This window comes from Myxine glutinosa, chromosome 1, assembly GCF_964187855.1.
Source record: "Myxine glutinosa chromosome 1, kmMyxGlut1.1, whole genome shotgun sequence".
Classification (NCBI taxonomy): domain Eukaryota; kingdom Metazoa; phylum Chordata; class Myxini; order Myxiniformes; family Myxinidae; genus Myxine; species Myxine glutinosa.
The window spans coordinates 306,330,646-306,355,431 of NC_136261.1; the positions used below are offsets into that span (position 1 = coordinate 306,330,646).

At 42.8% G+C, this 24,786-nt stretch overlaps 1 protein-coding gene across 7 annotated transcripts in view; it reads left to right on the forward strand.

The window, feature by feature from the left end:
• Positions 1-24,786, forward strand: part of LOC137439651 (plexin-B1) — a 275,900-nt gene that overhangs the window by 125,127 nt on the left and 125,987 nt on the right. For 3 of the 7 annotated variants that reach the window (XM_068135623.2, XM_078768386.1, XM_078768391.1), the window contains exons 2-6: positions 1,538-1,751; positions 14,622-15,735; positions 17,747-17,923; positions 21,093-21,218; positions 24,675-24,775. In XM_068135623.2, the coding sequence (XP_067991724.2) occupies positions 14,635-15,735; positions 17,747-17,923; positions 21,093-21,218; positions 24,675-24,775 (1,505 nt within the window). In that variant the 5' untranslated portion in view covers positions 1,538-1,751; positions 14,622-14,634. Of the gene's footprint in view, positions 1-1,535; positions 1,752-14,621; positions 15,736-17,746; positions 17,924-21,092; positions 21,219-24,674; positions 24,776-24,786 lie in introns of those variants that run through there. The other 4 variants (XM_078768394.1, XM_068135639.2, XM_078768377.1 and 1 more) reach the window with 3 other exon arrangements.

A 24,786-nucleotide genomic window follows, 5' to 3' on the forward strand; every position in this document is an offset into this window, starting at 1 on the left:
GGAGGGATAGATTGATAGATGGAGGGATCGATAGATAGATAGATGGAGGGATCGATAGATAGATGGAGGGATCGATAGATAGATGGAGGGATTGATAGATAGATGGAGGGATAGATAGATAGATGGAGGGACAGATAGATAGATGGAGGGATAGATAGATAGATGGAGGGATAGATAGATAGATGGAGGTATAGATAGATAGATGGAGGTATAGATAGATAGATGGAGGTATAGATAGATAGATGGAGGTATAGATAGATAGATGGAGGGATAGATAGATAGATGGAGGGATAGATAGATAGATGGAGGGATAGATAGATAGATGGAGGGATAGATAGATAGATGGAGGGATAGATAGATAGATGGAGGGATAGATAGATAGATGGAGAGATAGATAGATAGATGGAGAGATAGATAGATAGATGGAGGGATAGATAGATAGATGGAGGGATAGATAGATAGATGGAGGGATAGATAGATAGATGGAGGGATAGATAGATAGATGGAGGGATAGATAGATAGATGGAGGGATAGATAGATAGATGGAGGGATAGATAGATAGATGGAGGGATAGATAGATAGATGGAGAGATAGATAGATAGATGGAGGGGTAGATAGATAGATGGAGAGATAGATAGATAGATGGAGGGATAGATAGATAGATAGATGGAGGGATAGATAGATAGATGGAGGGATAGATAGATAGATGGAGGGATAGATAGATAGATAGAGGGATCGATAGATAGATGGAGGGATAGATAGATAGATGGAGGGATCGATAGATGGAGGGATAGATAGATAGATGGAGGGATCGATAGATGGAGGGATAGATAGATAGATGGAGGGATCGATAGATGGAGGGATAGATAAATGTAGAGATCGAGGTATTTTTGCCTTTCATAGGTATAGATTACATCGATCCATAATGGGATGTACATGCAATGCATCATGTTCAACAGCTTGCAGCACTGCATCATGTGTCCTAACCTCAGTATTGAGGCCTTGTGGAGTGAAATCTCATTGTAAAACTGCAGGTTTTATTTGCAACACTGGCCACTGCATCACAGAGCATGCCATTATTTGAAGAGGCAATTAATGCTGATGGCCTTTCAGCACAGGCCAGTTGTTGTTTAATTCCTCTTCCTCCTCTCTCCCCTCACTCTTCTCCCCTTTCCTCACCTCATCTGCATCAATACATTGCGTTCTAAATTTAATGAGTGATGCTCACATGCCCGGTCAACTGAACCAACCCTCCAAATCTGCATCGTGCACAGACGAAACCAGGTCACCGTAAAAAATGCAATTTCAAAGCTGTCATCTGAATGAAATTTGATGCTTTTCTGATTTGGGAAGTGGGGATAAACAGACCTTTCACGTATATTGTATTTGCAAGGGCAGATCGGAGTTATCCTGACATGTCAGACACCCCGAGCTTTGCCTCAGGCCTTCGGGGCTGAATCGAAGATGCTGGGTTGTGCTAATGGCGTTTTCATTGCTGCTCTAATCTCTGCACTGCATCTCATCACCTCTCCCACAGTTGTTGCTGCGTCTCCAGGGAACAAAACAAAAGACTTGAGGCTGCTGCACTGCTGTGCATCTTCGTTGCAGCTTGGTAACTGCAAAAAGCAGTTACGGACCGCGAAATCATCTCGGCCGTTTCACCTCAGGGTGAGATGTGTGGAGGAGAAGGGAAACTGTTGAACTCAAACCAGGGAAACCATCCTTTTGACTACGTACGGTAACGGTACTACGTACGTACGGTACTGCCTCGTGTCGTAATCTCGCCACTCGTTCCGAGGCTTTGCATTTTTTTTCCCCCTGACGAATGGCTTTAGCCTCGCTTCCAGTTAAGCTGATTTTGGATTTATTTTAAGTCCTTCACGGTGCCTTCTGGACGAACCGGCGTGCCTTTTCACATGCAAACACCTCGCTCTGGCCCATGCTGGCAGAGAGATTGGTGGTGCTTGAGAATATCCCCACACTGGTTAGGCCAAGGGCGTTCCCACGCCATCTTCAGCCTCACAGCCTTCCTCTGTGCATAAACCACTATCTATTAATAGCTTCACCTTCACAGCATCCAAGCTGGGAACTTGGGCCACGCAATAGATACTTTTCAAGGCTTTTGTTATTTTCTTCCTTCCTCGCTCATCTTGATGTCGTATTGCTATGAACTGGATACGTGGTAACAAGAATATGTACAATGATAATTTTTCGAAATTTCTGTAACGGCCCTTTTTGGGGGGTGGGTGGGTGGAGGGGGGGGGGGGGTGGAGCTGGGTGGGGGCGTAACCTCTCTCCCCCCTCCCCCATATCATCTCTTAACCTATTGCATGTAATAAATGTGCACCTGTTGTGTGGAACCACCATCTGCGCAGTCGCTCTAATTGTAATGCCAACCATGCCCAGGTGGTTTGTGAGAGCTTATTGGTTTCAATCAAAAATCCTAGTCATTGCACACAGTTTTTGCACATACTAGAATGCCACTTCAGCAGTAATGTGAGTGAGCACGGAGCCAAGAGTCGTTTGCTTTTCGCTGCATCCAAACTGATTACAAGCCGCCTAAGCCTCGCAACTGCTCTGACTTGCAGTTTCCCACTTGCAGTGCGTCATGGGTGTAGTTAATGGCTGTTGGCTGTCTGCACAAGAACGGAAATCTAATTTTGAGTTTTGCCTGGACCACATTGAACTCATCTTGGGTGGTTCCCAAGTTAAACGGAATACCAAATTTAGTTTACTCTAAACTGTGGCTAATTTTGGATGAGGAATTGGGACAATTTTTGTGTGGGAGTAGACTACAGGGATCTGTACAACATTTGGAGTGTCTGTGATAAACTGTCTGGTGATGCAATCCAGCTGGGTTACAAAGGAATGACAATTATGAGATCATTTACGAAGTCTGCATTTCAACACTAAAACCTGCTGGATGAATGGTTTATATGAATATGAATGAATGATCGTTTTAAGGCCATTTTTCCCCACTAGAGCGGGGGTTATATTAGCCTTGCGGGCCCCATGACAATCACGGTTCCCTGTTTGAGGCAATGTTTTTATGGCCGGATGCCGTTCCTGACGCCCACCCTTAGTCGCCTCTTGCGATGCGCAGGGATACGGTGTACCTATTCTAAACCGGGGTACACACCGGGATCATTCATCCCAGCAAGCTGGTACTCAATTTGCCGACCTCGGAAGGATGACAGGCTGAGTCAACCCCCCTAGCGTCAATTCAGCGATCGACCGGGATTCGAACTCAGGATCCTAAGATCCCAAGCCGACACCCTAACCGCTAAGCCAACACCAGGCTATATGGGGAGTATATATTTATTTTTTGAAAAAAAGCATCCTTTATTATAGAAATGATGATTATATTAAGTAATTAGATGCCATTTGTGCACTTTTGAAATTATTGAAGTACATGATTCAAAGCGAGGTCAAACTTGCTTTTTTCATGGAATGCAAATCTTCGGCGTCATGCAAATGATCAAAAGGGAATTTCAGACTTTAAAATAACTGGTTTTGTTTTATTTTATTCCACTAAGTATGTTATTTTTTGACAATGCAAGTATGAGTAGTTAGTTTGGGTATGGCTGGGTGATTCCATACATGTGTATTAGTTGTGGTGTATGTGAGACGTCTCATCAAAAGGTGAATGTGCTCTCAGTGTTTGTTCATTCCTCATTCCTCACTCCTCGTGTTCTTAACATTTTATGCAAACAGTTGGACAGCCATTATTAACAATTAGAGGTTCCTTGTTTAACTCGTCAGCATGAATTGACATTTTATGCAAAGAGTTCATTAAAATGTCGTGTTGTCCATCAAATATAGCTGGCTTCTCCATGAAAAAAGGTTTTCTTGGGGTGGAATAGTGTTATTTGAACTGGGCGTCCCGTGTGCCGACGGGAGAGCAAGGGCGTGTGGGCTTTGCATTTTGTTTTGCCTTGCATCTATCATATAATGCAGTGATGACTCCATCAAATTTAAACACTCAACATGCTCAAATTACCTTATGGGTGCCTAGATGTCATTTGTTTCAGTCATTTAACCCTTTGTAATGTGGTTTGTTGCCTTCCCATCCCTGATTTGCTAATAATGTGAATACACACTATTTATTTACAGAAATAATATCCAACAAAAAATATTAACAGCAGTTAGAGGCATGCACTGTTAGGTTTCCGAAAACAATTTCAGCCTTCACAAAGAAAGGGAAAAAAATCAAACTGATGCAAACAAGTACAATCTGTTGCTAACTGTCGGGCAGAGGAAAATAAAGACCAGGATTCAAGAAAAAGATTAATGAGCAGTTCCCGGCACAGAAACCCAAATTTTTGATGCCGGACAGCTGTGATTGTATTCTTGGGAAAAGCATTTGAAAGGAAGGAAAACAATAAATAAATAAATTTTATTTTGCTGACTGTTGTCCAAGTTGTTAGTCTTTCAAGTCTTTCATGTAAAGATTTTGGCCCAGATCGACTGTATGAATAGATAATGGCAAAACAAATCAAAACGAGATGGTATTCATGGAATACTTACCTTGCACAGTCAACTTGGTGCGAGCCAAATTTTCTGTTTTTGAAGATTTTTTTTTTCTTTGATCCAATATGGCTGCCAGACCACGTGAGCGATAACATCATAAATTTATATTCTTTCATATAATTGTGGCATAGATCACGCTCAAATTTCAAACTGATCAGACCGTGTTCTCCCTGTCGAATTAAAAAAAAAAAAAACCAAAAAAAAAACCACCTTTAGAGGCCATTTTTTCCCCGCAAAGCGGGGGTTGGCCTTTTTCGGGAATCGTGGTTGTTGTTGTTTTTCGGTCCCCTTTTTGAAGCAATGTTTTACGGCCGGATGCCCTTCCTGACGCCAACCCTTTTTGCCGCCTTTAACGACAAACAGTGAGCTGGTACTCAATTAGCCGACCTCGGAAGGATGACAGGCTGAGTCAACCCCCTGGCGTTAATTCAGCAATCGACCGAGATTCGAACCCAGGATCCTTGGATCCTAAGCCGGCACCCTAGCCGCTAGCCCAACACCATGTCGAATTATGATGTCATAATTAAGGCACCAATGACGTCATCGTTAACAGCACTTATTCCCCATGCGGAGTTATTTACAATGAGCCACATTTCATTTTTTACCATGAAGCAGTTTCAGAGATATAGAGGTGTGATGTTTTTCCAAGATGGTGCCCATACCACATGACCTTGTCAATCGGACTAACAATTGCAGAGAAAAAAAAATCATAATGATCGGATCAAGTGTTGTACTTGTCGAATTATGTCATCATATAGAAGGCACCAATGACATCACCATTATCATATCTGATTCCCCATGGGGAGTACTTGACAACATACCATGTTTCAATTTTATTCCATGAAGCGGTTTTGGAGATATAGAGGTGCAATGTTTTTTTATTTTTCCAAGATAGTGCCTGTACCACGTGATCTGTGACGTCATTAGTATCATTAAAAAAATTCTACAGGAGGAGGCGCAACTATGGTCAATTTTGTGCATCAGACTAACGGTTTCAGATAAAAAAAAATTCATACTGATCAGATCAAGCATTGCACTAGTCACATTATGACGTCATATTGAAGGCACCGATGACATGATTATTAACAAATCTTATTCCCCATGGGGAGTCTTGACAATGAGCCATGTTTCAATTTTTTCCATTGAGCTGTTTCAGAGATGCAGAGGTATAACGTTTTTCCAAGATGGTGCCCATACCATGTAACATATGGCATCATAATTTTGAATAAAAATATTCTACAGGAGGAGGTGGTCCTATGGTAAACTTTCGTGTCAATCGGACTAACGATTGCCAACAAATGAATTTTAATAATGCAGACACACACTAATCTATATTATAATAGCCGTAGATGATTCTGTCTGTCTGTCTGTTGGGTGTCTGTGATTTATGGGATGTGTTGGGATTTATGGGATTTATGGGACATGAGATGTGCATGGAAGAAGTTTTGGGAATTGAGTGGCGTGCTGATGATGAGGGGAGTGTCGTTGAAGCTGAAGGGAAAGGTGTATGCTGCATGTGTGAGAAGTGTTATGATTTATGGGAGCGAGACATGGGTAATGAACGTAGAGCAGCAACGAAGGTTGGAAAGGGTGGAAATGCGAATGGTTCGACGGATGTGCGGAGTATCGTTGAGAGAGAGGAAGACGAATGATGAATTGCGAAAGATGATGGGAATAGAGCCTGTGATTGATGCTGTGAAGAGGAACAGGTTGAGATGGTTTGGTCATGTGTTGAGGAAGGATGAAAGTGACTGGTTGAGAAGAGTGATGGAAATGAATGTAGAAGGAAGTAGAAGACGGGGAAGACCGAGAAAGACTTGGCTAAAGATGGTGGAAGAAGAAATGCGGGCAAGGGGGTAAACAAGGAGAGATGCAGAAAATAGGGCAAAATGGAGAAGATTGTCATGGGGACCGCAAGGCTAACCCCCGCTCTAGCAGGGAAAATGGCCTTTAAAATGCATGTTGTTGTTGTTGTCTGTTGGGTGTCTGTCTGGGGTGTGGTTTGCAGAGTAGCTCCACCCATAGCTCCACCCATTGCTCCACCCATTCTGGGAGTGGCTTCATATAATTATAAACAAATATCCACCATTTTATTAACTCGCATAGCTTTGAGGCCTGTTTTGTAGGCCCCGTGGTGTCTTGCTCTCTCCCAGTTTTATTTCAAATCAAATTCGATATATCATTTCATTTTTCACAGTCGCTAACATAGTTTTAGACTCGGTTGAAAAAAAACGGGAAGAAAATCCGATGAAAGTTGCCGTTTATAGAACGAAATGAATTCTCAAACGCCTGTAACTTCAACTTCAAGGCCATTGAGTCTCTCTCACGCCTTTATCTCCAATCTAACTCACCATATGATTTCATTTTTATCGATGGTTTCAGACCAGACTGATCTGGACAGCTGAAGGGTCAGCAATAATTGAGAACATTCCACACACGCGGGAAAATGCAGAGATATATTTTTTTAAATCGCGTCATGGTGTATCACACACCGCCCAACATGACACCGACGGCAACGTGTCAATATATATTAAAAATTCGCTTTTGCTTTTCCGTTAAGATATATTACTTTTTCGTTTGATGACAGTCGTCACAAAAACGTCAACAATGATGCCGACATATATTTCTTCGTTTTTATTTCGTTCAACATTATTAGCCGGAAGTAAAATATGTTTCAGGAAATTACCGATATTTCTTCGTTTTTTTTATTAGTTATGTGCGCATACACTTTAAATAGGTTTATTTGAAATCTTTAATTTTCCACAAACATTCCACACACGCGGGAAAATGCAGATATATTTTTTAAAATCGCGTCATGGTGTATCATACACCGCCCAACATGACACCGATGGCAACGTGTCGATATATATTAAAAATTCGCTTTTGCTTTTCCGTTAAGATATATTACTTTTTCGTTTGATGACAGTCGTCACAAAAACGTCAACAATGATGCCGACATATATTTCTTCGTTTTTATTTCATTCAACATTATTAGCCGGAAGTAAAATATGTTTCAGGAAATTACCGAGAGATATTTCTTCGTTTTTTTTATTAGTTATGTGCGCATACACTTTAAATAGGTTTATTTGAAATCTTTAATTTTCCACAATATCATTTACTTGCCATTTATCATTTGATGATTACGAGACACTTCCTCTTGAGGATCGTGACAATTCATGCGCTGCGTGGAAACTTCTATTTCCAAAATGAATGAGACGATCGATGAAGAACGCAGACTTGAACAGGATGTAGCAAGAAAGCGAATGAGACGGGCGAACGAGTCCATCGACGAACGTCAATGCAAACTTGCGGGGTCACCCATGGGAATCCCACGGGCATGGATGTGTGTGACATTTCGACATATTGAGTTAGATGCTGCACATTCATTTTTACAAAATGGTTACTGGCAAGTCATCAGATCCAGAAATGGTGTAATGAACACAATTTATTTACGCGCAAGCAAGAAAGCAAGACGGGCCGATTTCTGATTCCGACGGGCCGACGGGCGAGACGGGCCGATTTGGAGCAAGGAAAAGAATGAGACGGGAGAAAAACGAGAGAAACGAGACGGGGAAAGCCGATTGGAGAGGCGAGTGAGGAGCGATTGGAGAGGCGAGTGAGGAGCGATTGGAGAGGCGAGTGAGGAGCGATTGGAGAGGCGAGTGAGGAGCGATTGGAGAGGCGAGTGAGGAGCGATTGGAGAGGCGAGTGAGGAGCGATTGGAGAGGCGAGTGAGGAGCGATTGGAGAGGCGAGTGAGGAGCGATTGGAGAGGCGAGTGAGGAGCGATTGGAGAGGCGAGTGAGGAGCGATTGGAGAGGCGAGTGAGGAGCGATTGGAGAGGCGAGTGAGGAGCGATTGGAGAGGCGAGGAGTGCTAGGTGGAGAGAGGAGAGTGTCAGGTGGAGAGAGGAGAGTGTCAGGTGGAGAGAGGAGAGTGTCAGGTGGAGAGAGGAGAGTGTCAGGTGGAGAGAGGAGAGTGTCAGGTGGAGAGTGGAGAGTGTCAGGTGGAGAGTGGAGAGTGTCAGGTGGAGAGAGGAGAGTGTCAGGTGGAGAGAGGAGAGTGTCAGGTGGAGAGAGGAGAGTGTCAGGTGGAGAGAGGAGAGTGTCAGGTGGAGAGAGGAGAGTGTCAGGTGGAGAGGAGTGAGGGGTCACATATTATGTGAAATAAATAAATTGTGTTCATTACACCATTTCTGGATCTGATGACTTGCCAGTAACCATTTTGTAAAAATGAATGCAGCATCTAACTCAATATGTCGAAATGTCACACACATCCATGCCCGTGGGATTCCCACGGGTGACCCCACTATATTTCTTCGTTTTTATTTCATTCAACATTATTATCCGGAAGTAAAGGTTCACATGTTCATTTCACGTGTGCAAAAACAAACTCCATTTCACGTGTGCATGGACATGAAACACAGACGGGAAATTGCTTAGAGATATTTCGTTCGAAGCAATTATACACCGCCCCAATAAAATATTTCACCGATACACCGAGCGAATTTCAGCGAATTTCACCGAGTTTCAGGAAATTACCCAGAGATATTTCTTCGTTTTTATTTCATTAGTTACTAGCAGAAGTACTCAGCGTTGCCGGGTGGGGGAGGGGGGAAGGGCATGTACACTTTAAACATGTATATACATGTGTGATGTGGGATATATAAATGTGGGACGTGTGTGTGTGTGTGTGTGTGTGTGTGTGTGTGTGTGTGTGTGTGTGTGTGTGTGTGTGTGTGCGCGTGCATATATGTGTATATATATGTCTGTGTGTGTGTGTGTGTGTGTGTGTGTGTGTGTGTGTGTGTGTGTGTGTGTGTGTGTGTGTGTGTGTATGTGTATGTGTATGTGTATGTATATATATGTGTGTGTGTGTGTGTGCATATGTGTGTATGTGTGTGCATGTGTGTCGATGTACATTTGTCTGTATGTGTTTGTGTGTGTGTGTGTGTGTATGTATGTGTGTGTGTGGGTGTACATGTGTGTATGTGTATATATATATATGTGTGTGTATATGTGTGTATGTGCATATGTGTATGTGTGTCGGTGTACATGTGTGTGTACATGTGTGTGTGTATATGTGTGTGTGTGTGTGTGTGTGTGTGTGTGTGTGTGTGTATGTGTGTGTGTGTGTGTGTGTGTGTGTGTGTGTGTGTGTGTGTGTGTGTGTGTGTGTGTGTGTGTGTGTGTGTGTGTATATGAATATGTGTGTATGTGTATGCATGTGTGTGTGTGTGTGTGTATGTGTGTGTATCCATGTGTGTGTGTGTATGTGTGTGTATCCATATGTGTATGTGTATATGTGTGTATGTGTATATGCATGTGTCGGTGTGTATATGCATGTGTGTGTGGATGTGTGTGTGTGGATGTGTATTTGCGTGTGTATGTGTGTCGGTGTACGTGTGTGTGTGTGTGTGTGTGTGTGTGTGTGTGTGTGTGTGTGTGTGTGTGTGTGTGTGTGTGTGTGTGTGTGTGTGTGTGTGTGTGTGTGTGTGTGAATAAGAGAGAGACCGAATTGTGAGATACAGAAATGAAAAAACGAGGTGTGTGTGTGTGTGTGTGTGTGTGTGTGTGTGTGTGTGTGTGTGTGTGTGTGTGTGTGTGTTATTGTGAAACAGGTGCAGCATCTAACTCAATATGTCGAAATGTCACACACGTCCATGCCCGTGGGATTCCCACGGGTGACCCCACTAGTTTTTAATAATGCAGCAATGAAGGAGCCTGGTGTTGGCTTAGCGGTTAGTGTGCCGGCTTCGGATCCTAGGATCCTGGGTTCGAATCCCGGTCGATCGCTGAATTAACGCCAGGGGGGGTTGACTCAGCCTGTCATCCTTCCGAGGTCGGCAAATTGAGTACCAGCTTGCTGGGATGAATGATCACGGTGTGTACCCGGATTCAGGATAGGTACACCGTATCCCTGCGCATCGTCAGAGCGTGACCAAGGGTTGGCGTCAGGAAGGGCATCCGGCCATAAAAACATTGCCTCAAAAACAGGGAACCATGGTTGTCATGGGGCCCCCAAGGCTAACCCCCACTCTAGCGGGGAAAATGGCCTTAAAACGATCATTCATTCATTCATAATGAAGGGTGGAAATGCGAATGGTTCGGTGGATGTGTGGAATATCGTTGAGAGAGGAAGACAAATGATGAATTTTGAAAGATGATGGGAATAGAGCCTGTGATGGATGCTGTGAAAAGAAACAGGTTGAGATGGTTTGGTCATGTGTTGAGGAAAGATGAAAGTGACTGTTTGAGAAGAGTGATGGAAATGAATGTGGAAGGAAGTAGAGTACGGGGAAGACCGAGAAAGACTTGGCTGAAGGTGGTGGAAGATGAAATGCGGGCAAGGGGGTTAACAAGGGGAGATGCAGAAAATAGGGCAAAATGGAGAAGATTGTCATGGGGGTCCGCAAGGCTAACCCCTGCTCCAGCAGGGAAAATGGCCTTAAAATGCCTGTTGTTGTTGTCGACACACGTATGCTACACGTACGCAACCGAATGCCGAACCTTGCTTTTCGCTTCGTGAGAGCAGGATAATAACTGGAAAAAGCAGGGATTGTAATCACCTTGAAGTATCACACCCCGAGTCTTGGTCTCCTATGGCCAAGAAGAATACCAATGCATGATTGGGTTGAGAAGGATATTTGTATCATCAATAAGTCATCATTAACCCATATGCTTTGATAGGTCTTTCTTATAGGATAGTACTGATTTGGCAGTGACTGCACTGTCTGGTAGTTTATTCCACTTTTCCACTCTCGATGGCTGCAGAAGTATTGCTTGACATCCAAACGACGATGAGCACAGTGCTTTTATTTTCAATAAATCTCCCCTCATACTTGCACATTCTGCTATTTCAAAGAGTAACCCTTCTTATGTAGTGTCTATCTGATGGAAGATGCACTCATTTTGGAGAATGTCTCAACGTCATCTCCTAGTTTCCAATGGTGTCAGGTTCAATCTTTAGTGTAGCTTCATATGGTAGGTGGTTCTTGGGATGAGTTATGTGGCCATCATTTGGAACATTTCCAGTCCCCTTTTATCCTCCTTTAGATGGGATGCCAAGGTTACATACAATAGTCACGGTGTACACAAATAGGGGGAATTGTACAGCTACAATGATTTTTTTTTTTTAGTTCTGTCTGAAATGTTTATTCGTATCGTACAAAGGACAGTTGGCTTTCTTGGGCTGTTGAAGCACATTGAGAGGGGCTTTTAAGAGACTTCTGAATTAACCCTCTCAGATATTGTTCCTCTTCACTCTCCGTGAGCTGATAATTCCCCATGTTGTGTACTGTGGCTTCCCATTACCCATTACTCCACATTCTGGTTTTAGTTTAATTTAATTTGTTATGTTTCATTCCAAGTCTGGAGGTGGTTTGTGTCTTCATGTAGGTTTCAAATTCTTCCTTCGTCCGATACCATGTGTGATACATTGGTGTCCACAAATTTGCTGATCAGTCTCCTGAATGCAAATTTTCATTGTAATGATTCATTTACAGTGTCTTCAGAAAGTATTCACACCCCTTGTCTCTTTCACATTTTGTTGTTACAGCCTGAATTTAAGTTGGTTCTGTAATAGTAAACAAGAAAAAGAGCAATCGGAGATTGCAAACCTTCGCCAGGATGTATTTTCAGTGGGTTTTAAGGCTTTTGTGTTAAAACAAATATGGCGGCCGAACCACGTGACCGATGACGTCATCATTATATTTTTTCTAAAGTAATTTATTCCTAGATTATGCTCAAGAAATTTCATCTTGATCGGATGAAGTTTTGTACTTGTCGAATTATGACGTCATAATGGAGACATATGATATCATCATTAACATATTTTATTCCCCATGTAGAGTTCTTTACAATGAGCCATATCTCAATTTTTTCTATTCATCATTTTCGGAGATATAGAGGTGCAATTTTTTTCGGTTTTTTCAAGATGGCGGCTGAACCACGTGACCGATGACGTCATCATTTTCTTTTTCTCCGCCAGTTTATGCCGACATGGCGCTCAAGAAATTTCATCTCGATTCGATGAAGTTTTGTACTTGTCGAATTATGACATCATAATGGAGGCACCTATGACATCATCATTAACTTATTTTATTCCACATGGAGAGTTCTTTACAATGAGCCGTGTTTCATTTTTTTTCTATTCAGTGCTTTCCGAGATATAGAGGTGCAAAGTTTTTCGATTTTTCCAAGATGGATGACGAACCACGTGACCTATGACGTAATTATTATTTTAGAAATTCTACAGGTGGAGTTGTACCTTCGGTGAAGATTTCCTGTCAATCGGACCAACGGTTGCAGAGAAAATCATATTTATTCTGTGCGGACAAACAGCCAAACAAACAAACTAGAAATCGGTCAGAGACCGAGGACTTGCCGGAATGTACTTTTTTTTTTCAGGGGTGTTGGTTAGAAGGGAATCAGATAAGGTTTGACAGTTATTAGTAAAAAAAACAAATTTTGACCTTGAGTTTGACCTTTTTAGGTCAAAGGTCATGGTGTCAAATGAAATGTCGTATGCAACTTCCTATATGTCAGTAACAGTAAGTGCATGCACATCTCTTGTACTTTTAGAGTTATAGTGGTTTGAAATATATTTTAAATGAAAACTCGACCCCCCTGATTTCACGTTATGGTGACCTTGAGCTTGACCTTGGGCCTAGAGAGTTAAAAATTGGGCACAGTCTATTCCAGGGCAAGGCAAATATGTGTGTAAAGTATGGCGATGCTATGTGCAACGATGTAGACGTAGTACTGCGCACAGACAGACAGACAGACAGACAGACCAACCAACATACTTGCCGGAAAAATTCCGGCACAAACAGACAAACAAACGGACTCAAATGCAATACCCTCTCCTCTGGCGAGGGTAAACATGTATGTGTAGAAATACCAAGAAATAAAAGCTGACCTTCTGTACTCTTGCCTCACATTCATCTTTTGATCTCAAATCCAAATTTTTAAAGTCTATAGCAATAATAACAAATTTGGCTTCACTGTTCCAATACTTATGGAGGGCATGAGATAAAGAAGTATAATGGCCCAAGCACTGATCCTTGTGTGACAAAGCTTGTAATATCTCCCCATTTTTATTTGGTAACTCATCTGATAATGTTCTTGATCCACTGTAGAACTTTGCCACCTACTCCATCTGCTGCAATTTTGGCAATGAGCCATTTGTGTGGAATTGTATCAAAAGCCTCGACCATAGCCATGTACACCATATCAATTTGGATAGCTTTGTCACTTTGTTTAAATAGTAAGGTTTTATAGATGCTTTGGAGAATGGTCATGTGATCGATTTAAAGCATGTGATCGTGTACTGTTCAGGAAGGACATCGAGGGATCATTAACGTCCACCAGCTAATGCTGACAGATGGGCTGACCAGCTTGACGTCCATTTAGGGGATGGCACACATTGAATTCCTCGCCCTGCATGTGGAACACCAAGATGACAATTTGTAGCTGTGGCAAGACTCAAACCAATGCAAGACAGCCCAGAGGGGAGTGTGCATACCTCTTGGCTATCCAACCAACCATAATTGAGTTTTGCTTCCCTTTCCTAATAATTTCCATCATAATATTCCCTGCTTTTTGCCCCCAACTGGGCTTCAGTTTGACTCGGAGCTTATATTTTGGGCCCTGTCCAGTCCATCCTTCCTTCCCTCTGTGCATCTATCGCCTCCACACGAATATGACTAGATGCATTTTTTTGTCATATTTTGCACATTTATGCAATAATATCTCGACATTAGCTTGGTCAAATAATTTTGGGATCAGAGCCAATTGGGAATTTTAGGTTTATTTATTTATTTACTTATATTTTTGGAAGAGGGGGTTTTTATTTATTAAAATCTAAAATCTACATGTTCCATTTTAAAGGTGTGTTTGGGGGCTGTTTCCTTTGATGATGACCTGTATTCTTACTTCTATTCTCGTTCTGCGGAAGCAGTATAATCCTAAACCAAACTTTCTTTTGCAGATTCCAAGAATGTTTCCATACTTTTGATCTCTAACATATGTCCTTTTTGACCTCTTCTCCCTCCCTCCTCCTCTGCCTCCCCTATCCCCCCCATGTCTTTAGGCCTAATCCTGCCATGGTGCTCATCGCTTTGCTTGTCCTTGGCCTATTGGTGTTTGAGGTTTCCATCGCAGACTTGCCAGCTGTGAAGATATTTACCTCAAAAACTCTGCTCAACCACATGGTGGTAGACAGTATTAATACAGGGGAAGTTTATGTTGGAGCAGTCAACTACCTCTACCATCTTTCGCCTACACTGAAATGTTATGAGGAGAGAAATACTGGGCCTCGGAAAGACAGCATCAAATGCTTGCCTGAGTACGGCAGCCATTGTGAGGTGCACCTCAGAAATAGCTCGAACCAGCTGCTTATACTTTGGCCGAAACAGGAGCGGCTCATCGTGTGTAGCTCCTTGCTCATGGGCACATGCATGCAGCTAAATGCTTCCAACATCTCAGATGTTGTGTTCCAGCACAAGGAGCTATCTTACAACCTAATGGTAGCCTCAAGTGATCCCAAAGTACCTTCTGTGGCAGTGATTGTGAACTTGCCAAACCCTCTGGAACCGACTCTTCTAGTTGGCACGGGGAAACCTCTTGCAGAAGACTTCAAACCCATCAGCACTCGCTCTCTCACAGGTGATAAGATATTTATAACCAAGGACAATTTGGAATTGAGAATCCAGAAAGAGACGAATTACCAGTTCCACTTCATCCTGGCCTTTCAGGAAAACAAGCATGCATATGTCTTGTTCACAAGGTTGGCGAAGGATGGCGAAGATAAAAACAAACGAAAAACCTACCTGTCAAGTCTTTGCGTGCCACATCACAACTATGAATCCTATATTGAAGTTCCGCTGTCTTGCGGGGAAAAAGATGTGGCTAAGGATGCTTTTGTTGGTGCAATTGGTACTCAGCTGGCAATGAACATGAATGCGTCTAAAAATGAGAATTATGCGAATGTTACAGCGGACAGTAAGGCATTGTTCGTGTCTTTCATCTCGCACGAAAGTGCAACTGACAAAACTGATACAAAATCAGCAATATGTGCCTTCACACTGCTGCGGCTGGATCTCATGTTGAAAAATACGCGCACAAACTGCTACGATGGAGATTTGGAAAAGGCATTTGTGCAGTATGGAAGTTTGAATTGCAAAGAGAGCACCAGCACGACATATGTAAGTCACCTGCGTAAATTGCTATTCAATTGTGTTCCCTGCAGGGCCCCACCTTTCATTCACATTGTATCTTATGTTATGATTTCTCACTTTATGTTAAGTAGACATGGCATGGTAGTTCATTCAGAAGTGACGTCGTCACCTTTTCTGCCATGTCTCCACTTGTGAGGTGTTCTGAACTATTTCGGCCAAAGCCAGGAATTTGGCATCTCAAGTAGCAAGACTCTCACAATAGATTATTCTGAATCGGCAAAACGTGTGCGTGCGTGCGTGCGTGCGCGTGCGTGCGATGTTTTTTGTGGCGTTCTACTGGAGATTTCTGATGTGGAATGTGATACACCAAAATTATCATCATGATCTCCGAAGTTGATTGGGCTAATTCACTTTAAATAATCCAGAAGAATTCCCATGTTTCTAAATTCATGCCATCTTGAGGTCTATAGAGCAGTTTAATAAGTCCTTCCGTGGCATGGTATTTAAATTACAAAATAAATAACAAAAACAATGATAACATTGTAACAAAGCATATATTAATTAATACTAATAGTATTAACAACAATAATAACAAACGTGTAATCCCCCCAACCCCATCAAGCAGTACAGCATGCTTCAAGGCCGTCAAGACCATTGAAAATTTTGTCCAATGGACCAATGGGCCCACTGGTTCCTCAAAACATGCCAGTTCGTGGTTCTGGGCGTCTGCTATTGGGAAGCATAACAGAGTTTGGATAAAACGTAATCTAGTTTGCCATGCATTACCTCAAAATTTGCTATTGGAGACATGGCATGCGTTGTTTAATCCATCTTCAATTACCATTAAAAATGAATCCACATACAAACTGGCTTGTTGGTCCTTTTCAGGTAAGGAAAGGTGCTGCAGCATCAAAGATTATGTACAAGCAAACCTTCTGAAGGGACGTTGAGTCTTCTGTTCAATCTTCTAGCATTTACTTATTAACAATCTTCTAGCCATCTTGTAGCTTATTAATGTCGAAGATCTCATGGTGTCATTCAAAACGAAGGAATAAGACAATATTCATCAGTATCCTTGCCAACATTCTAAATTGGGCAACTATCGGGGACACCTCTTCATGATGGTTCCACCACGCAAGTTGGGGGCCAAATTTTCCTCATTCTTTCCTGCTGCCTGGATTTGTCAGGGCAATGCAGTCATGGTTAGTGTCGATTGGAACCCATGGACCGACCCTTTCCCTCTTGTCCCTTCTCTCTCTCTTCTCTGTCTATCGCTCTCTCTCTCTCTCTCTCTCTCTCTCTCTCTCTCTCTCTCTCTCTCTCTCTTCCTCTCTTCCTCTCTTCCTCTCTTCCTCTCTCTCTTCCTCTCTCTCTTCCTCTCTTCCTCTCTCTCTTCCTCTCTTCCTCTCTTCCTCTCTCCCTCTCTCTCTCTTCCTCTCTCTCTCTCTTCCTCTCTCTCTCCCTTCCTCTCTCTCTCTCTTCCTCTCTCTCTCTCTTCCTCTCTCTCTCTTCCTCTCTCTCTTCCTCTCTCTCTTCCTCTCTCTCTCTTCCTCTCTCTCTCTGTCCCTCTGTCCCTCTGTCCCTCTGTCCCTCTCTTCCTCTCTTCCTCTCTTCCTCTCTTCCTCTCTTCCTCTCTTCCTCTCTTCCTCATCTCCAGACTTTGAGAAGGAGGGGTACACCATCCTGGATGTGGGGGTGTCTCTGGGTTGCTCCTGTGAGATTGATCGGCTGTTTAAGTGCCGCGGGCTTGTTTGAGAAAACTGTCTGGGGCTATACAACATCAATAACAACAACATTCTAAATTGTTTCACTAACGTACATGGATGGACTAGGTCCTGCATCAGCATCGTAAACAGTCCCAGGAACGATGCAACAAGCAGCCAGATGGTACAAATATGAAAGAGTGCAGAAGAGGAACATGACAAGCGGCCTCACAAATGCACCTTTTCAGAAATATCCCTGATTTATCTCAAAGTTTTGTATTCACCTTGTTGTACTTTTCCTTCCTTCCCTTTACCCTTTTTTGACCTTTTTCTAGTCAGCTGAAATATATCCTTGTGGAGGGGATCACCTTGTTCATCCCATCACAGGCAAGGAGGTGCTTTCACTTACTCCGCTGTTAACGTATGACGGGGTGGTCACTGCAATTGCTTCCACAACTGAGGAACACCTTGCATTCATTTACCTGGGAACACAAGATGGTGATTTGCTGAAGGTGGGCATATTCTTTTCAAATAAATGTCAGCATAAAGGGAGTCATCGAGGTTAAAAATGTTGACATGCTTCTGACTATTGTAGCAGGTGTGAGCTTTTGACATTATAGGGGATGCAAAGGGAGACTAAATAAACAAGCATTCTGAGTATTGCGCTGCAATACATGTCCCCTACCGGCAGTCTGTCGTCCGGAAAACTGTTGGGGAAATTACCAAAGTTCAAAGTGCCATAACTTTGTCCAAAATGATCTAAACGTCACGAAGTTCGAACTTGATCTGTAACTTATCATGAGGAAACGATGTACCAAGTTTGAAATGATTAGCATTAAGAGTTTAGAAAAAAGGTCCGGAAAGCTGTTCTGTGCGTGAGGGACGGACAGACGGAGGGACGGAGTGCAAACCTATACAGTATTCCCCTCCGGTGTACACTGGTAGGGGACTTTTAACTGAGGATCGAGAGGTGCACTAAATGAAGAGATTTGTTAAATCTATTGTTTTTGTTCTTTCTAACCTGTTTTTGCAGTATGTTTAAAGGACACATTAGAGAGAACTTTCAGCTTCACATAAGTGTCTTTCTGTGGTGCGATGTGTTTGTATTGTGTTGTTGGTGGTGGGTTGTTGTTGGTGGTAGTTGTGGTGTTGGTGTTGATGTTTTTTTATTTTTAAGCCTCACCCATTCTCAGAGGAATCAGCGAAGCTATTGTGGTGTTTGTCATTCCGTCCATGCATAGATCTGCTTTATTCGACATCATTCATTCACATATATGATGTATATATACAGTGACATTCTGCAGTTAAAAGCACTTGCCAGGTTCTTATTTTTAATATGAAATTGGAACAAAGTTTTCCAGTTTAATCGTACCAAATGAAGAAATCGCAGCATCTGTGGCCACAGCAAATTTTTTCAATAAAACATTTGCAGCATTTCTCTCAGGCCTTCTTAGTCAGGCCATTTCTCTTAGTCGAGCTGGCCAGTCAAATCATCTGAGATGTGCTGCGTCAAGTCAAGTCATCTGATAAGTAAAGCCCGTTTGGGCTTGACTGCCAGGCCTGGGTGACTTTGGGCACAGTTCAAAGTCGTTTAATCACCTATACTCTGTCAAATAAGTATGAAATGAAAGCCCACAAAATCTTGTTTCTCACAGTCTGAGAGTCCTTTAGGTGCTTTTTTTGCAAACTCCAAGCCGGCTTTCATGTGTCTTTCACTGAGGAGAGGCTTCCGTATGGCCACTCTGCCATAAAGCCCAGGTCGGTGGAGTGCAGCAGTGATGGTTGTCCTTCTGGAAGTTTCTCCCATCTCCACACAGGATCTCTGGAGCTCAGCCAGAGTGACCATCGGGTTCTTGGTCACCTCTCTTACCAAGGCCCTTCTCCCCCGATTGCTCAGTTTGGCCGGGTGGCCAGCTCTAGGAAGAGTCCTGGTTGTTCCAAACTTCTTCCATTTAAGAATTATGGAGGCCACTGTGCTCTTGGGAACCTTCAATGCAGCAGAGATTTTTTGTAGGCTTCCCCAAATCTGTGCCTCGACACAATCCTGTCTCTGAGCTCTGCAGGCAGTTCCTTCGACCTCATGGCTTGGTTTTTGCTCTGATATGCATTGTCAGCTGTGAGATCTGATATAGAGAGGTGTGTGCCTTTCCAAATCATGTCCAATCAATTGAATTTACCACAGGTGGACTCCAATCAAGGTGTAGAAACATCTCAAAGATGATCAAGAGAAATGGGAGGCACCTGAGCTAAATTTCAAGTGTCATAGCTAAGGGTCTGAATACTTATGTAAATGTGATATTTCAGTTTTTTCTTTTTAATAAATTTGCAAAACTTTCTAAAATCCTGTTTTCTCTTTGTCATTATGGGGTATTGAGTGTAGATTGATGAGGGAAAAAATGAATTTAAACGATTTCAGCATAAGGCTGCAACATAACAAAATGGGAAAAAAGTGAAGGGGTCTGAATACTTTCTGAATGCACTGTACCTTTGATGACAATTCAATAAATGCGAAAGTTGATACATGTGGGAAAATTTTATGTCCAGACCGGGAATCGAACCGAGGCCCTCTGGAAAACCGTACCTGTGCTCTGCTATCTGAGTTATCTGGGTGACCCTGACCAAGCATGCAATTTTCCCACACATATGATTGCCACTCTCTTTCACCCCTGCTTCTGGGGCACCCGCCGCCGACAATAGGAGCACCAATGACCTGAACACGAGAGGGTCTTCCGTCCGCTGTTATAAACACCACTGGGGGCGTAGTGAAGCAATTACATGAATGAACAGGATTAAATAATTAAATTGATGTGTGGGATTGGAGGAAGACCCTCTAGTGTTCAGGCTGTTGGTGCTCCTATGGTTGGCAGCGAGTGCCCCGGAAGCAGTGGCAGAAAGTGGTGTGGCAATCGTATGTGTCGGAAAATTGCATCCTCAGTCAGGGTCGCCCAGATATATCAGATGGCAGAGCACTGGTACGGTTTTCCAGACGACCTGGGTTCGATTTCTGGTCTGGACACGTAATTTTCCCACATGTATCAATTTAATTATTTAATCCTGTTCATTAATGTAAATGTGAAAGTAGAAGTTCTGCAGGAAGGGATTTTAAAATGTATTTCTCCCCCTACAATGTAAACCATTGTATGCCGAGGTCATGGAATGAAAAGTTTCACTCACCCTTCATTGTATATTTTGCCAATTTTTAAGTTTTAATGTCGTAATTATGAAAACTTATCTCATGAATATTTCACTCATTTGTGTTGAACAATTTTGTGAGATTAAAAATAAGGATATGAAAAGTTCCTTTTGTAAATATAAGCATTGTCGTTTAATAATAACAATGACATCTGTTATGCGAACTGTATCCCTAATCCGACTCTTGTACCAAGATGTTGTTTTTTTGTTGTTTTTTTTGCATGCAAGATCGAGGCTCATGTAAGAGGGTTCTCCTTTTTTCAAGGAAGCTATCACGTGGTTTGTTTAGCACAATGCTGCCTTCGTCTGTGAGCTTTCTTCACTTTCCATGATCGAATGGCGGCTTCTGGTGATGAACAAAACTGTCGTAATTTGGTGTAATTTGTAGTAAATTTTGGGGAGGAAAATTTATTGATCTAAATGAAATAATAAAAAGATTGCCATGTTGCATGTCATGGTAAAACATTTTGTGTGCGTGTCGATGTGCAGGCGTTCTTGTACAGTACTGAAGTTACAACTGAGACATTGTCCATGGGACGTATAAATTCTGCAATACTGCCCGACATGGAACCAGACCGGAATGGCTCTCACCTCTACGTCATGGCTGGAAAAAAGGTGGGCGTCTCTCGAGATATTTAGCCCAGTCATGCCTTTCTCAGTCTGCAGTGTTGCTGTGGTGGTTGTTGTTGTTTGTAGCTCTTCTACATGCCTCTCCCCTGCACCCCTCTCCACCACCTTTGCTTTGATTGGTCAGCGTTCTTGTGCTTTTCATTTTCAATTCATAGTGGTGGTTGATGTTGGGAGAATGTGTGGAGAGTGGGTGCAGGGGTCGCTGATGCAGTGCCCCAATAGGTGAGCACAGGTATTGGTTTAAGTGGCCGCCAGTAACTCACCTTGGTGTCTTTTACATCCACCAACTAATGCGAGTCGAAGGACACTGAGGGATGGTTGGAATGATACACTGGATGTCTTGTCTGCTTAAAGAAAAAAGCTGTTGCACTTTACTCCACAGAATAGTTAGGGCATTGTTGATGCTATCTATTATGGCAGCAGATTAGGTTGTTTTTTTAAATTATTATTATTATTATTATTATTATTATTATCATCATGAGTTCCCTAACAAGGAACTTTAATGCAAGAGACAGTATGTGAAACGGTTGCCAACCAAAGGTTGTTTGTCCGTGTTCTTTCCTATTAAATGCTGGGCATCAAGCAAGGAAGCAGACATAGCATTTCAGTCTTTGGTGTGATTTGGCCGGTGTTCGAACCGCCGACCCTCCCGAGTCAGAGTGGACACTCTAACCATTACGCCACTGAGGGCAATGTAGATTTGTGTCGGGCAAATTATTTTGACCAATTCGTTGAAATACCTTTGTCCTTTGAGCTATAATATAGGTGAGGGGAGAGTATTCGTTGCTGCAAAACAAAAAACTGATATTGCTTTACCCTACATATAAAGCAATATTGTTTAATCATAGCTTTACCCTATACCCTTTACATAGCTTTATCTAATGGAGCGTTTTGTATCGTAATTTTGAATTGCCACGGGCAGATCACGTTTTCTCTTTTCCTTTTTTTGTATACTTCATCGAGGCTCATATAAGAGCCAACACGTGGAACCTATGATAAAGGGAGCGGGGCACAAGAGACAACAGTAGAGAACAGCGACATCAGGAGATCTGTGGAAGAAAAAAGGCTGGGGTGGGGGTACAGGGGATAGACAAATGTACACCACAGGGACTTTCAGGAAAGAAAACAATTTGAAGATGAGTTTAGGGTGTATTAACGGAGGTAGAAAAGATCAAGGTTTTTGGATGGGGAAAGATAAGAGATGGTGGTGGACAGCTGGTTTGAAAATCTGGACGGAGGAGTGGGATTGAAGAAAGTGTGGGAGCTTGTTCCAGAAGTGGAAAAAAGAGGAATGAAAGAGTGAAGGTGAGCAGAGAGCCTTTATTTTGGCAGTTTCACCAGAAAAGGGTTGCTGACAGCCCTTGTGTGTCCTGAAGGAATATTTTGGGGACAGAGCACAGACAGCTGGGGGAGTCGCCGGAGAGGAGTCGGTGGAATACAGCAAGACCGCCAACCTGCCTGTGGTGAGAGAGTGAAAGGTCCTCCGAATTAGCTTTATCGAGGGAGATACCAATGATTCTGAAAGCTTTGGATTCAACAGCGTGAAGCTGAGCTCGGTGTGAGGCAGGAGCACCAGCCCAGAGGGGAGAGCAGTATTCCACTGAGCTGCGGATGAAAGCTTTGTATGTGGTGAGGAGCTCATAAGTGCCCAGGAAGGACTTTGCACGGCGGAGGATGCCCAGTCGGCGACTGGCTTTGGAGGCCAGCTTGGAAATGTAGTTTTCCCCGGAAAGATCATGGCAGATAGTGAGACCCAAAAGCTTGAGTGACAGAACTTCTTCGAGAGGATTGTTGAGAAAGTAGATGGGAGGGTTTTCCAGACGGTATTTTCGGAGAGACAAAGTGAGAGTGTGGGATTTGTCAGGACTAAAAGTCATGTTCCACTTGTTTGACCAGTTTGTGATTTTATCCAGGTCTGCAGAGAGTGAAGAGGCTGCTGCCTGCCGATCTGAGGGTTGAGATATGGAGTGGCAGAGGGTGGAGTCATCAGCATTGAGATAGAGAGGATTCTCCAGAGTCCTTTGATATAAGAGATCATGAATGAAGACCAGAAAAAGCACAGGGCCCAGAACACTGCCTTGAGGAACAACAGCCTGGACAGGAAGGGGAGATGACAGAATTCCATTTGGAGCTACACATTGATTACAAGAGGAGAGGAGGTCTGCGAGCCAAGCATAGAGATTTCCATGGATACCATGAGAGGAGGGTTTGGAGGGCAGGGTGCCAGACCATATCAAAGGCACGAGATATGTCAAGGGAGACAGCTCTGATTTCCTGTCTGGTATTGAGGACTTCCATCCATTGTTGAGATAGCAGAAGCAGCATGTCCAGAGTAGTGACCTGGTCTGAATCCAAATTGATCAGAGATCAAGCCATTGGAGAAGAGGAAGGATTTAATATCAGAAGTGATGATGGATTCCATGACCTTGCTGATAATTATTGGGAGCAGGCTGATTCGTTTTTTGAAGGTCTGTAGTTTAAAGGATCTGTTTTTGCACCTTTTTGTTTTCTTTCTTTGTTTTCTTTCTTTGTTTTCTTTATTTACATTCTTCACCTTTTTTGTCTTCTTTATGCATTACATTTTCTGCATATCCATGCTTTACTTCTTTATTTATTCTGTTTTGTTATTGTTTCTTTATTGAGGCATCTCAATATTATTATTAGTATTAGTATTAGCCTGGTGTTGGCTTAGCGGTTAGGGTGCCGGCTTGGGATCCTAGGATCCTGGGTTCGAATCCCGATCGATCGCTGAATTAACGCCAGGGGGGTTGACTCAGCCTGTCATTCCGAGGTCGGCAAATTGAGTACCAGCTTACTGGGATGAATGATCACGGTGTGTACCCCGATTTAGAATAGGTACACCGTATCCCTGCGCATCGTAACCAAGGTGACCAAGGGTTTGCGTCAGGAAGGGCATCCGGCCATAAAAACATTGCCTCAAACAGGGAACCATGATTGCCATGGGGCCCGCAAGGCTAACCCCTGCTCTAGCGGGGAAAATGGCCTTAAAACGATCATTCATTCATTTTCATACATTGTTATTGTTTCTTCCTCTGCTTGTATTTGTGCATAGTTTGTCACATTTTTGATAATATACTATTCTTTCACCATTTTGGTTGACAATATTTTCTGTGCTGAGCAGATCCTCCATTGTGTTCACCCTGTGGATATTCAGATCCCAGTAACAAGATTGTATGTTGGGAGAGATTCACCAAACTGGATGACAACTCATCCATGTTTCCCTAAAATAGCTCTGACGCTATTGTATTTTTTTTTTTAAAATGTCGTATATCGTAACTTTCCTTCATCGTCATTGTAAGATTTGGATGAACTGGCAAAGCCATTGTGTTTGGTTTATCAGAATTGTGTTGCAAGTCAGAGGCGTGATATCTCAGGAGTTTTCCACATTCATGACTTTTCCCCACAAATGTCCATTTGCAGATAATGCTTGTTGAAACGCAGCACTGCAGCGAGCACACGGACTGCATGGCCTGTATAGAAGCACGTGATGCTTCCTGTGGTTGGTGCTTATTCGAGGGCAGGTATGATTGAT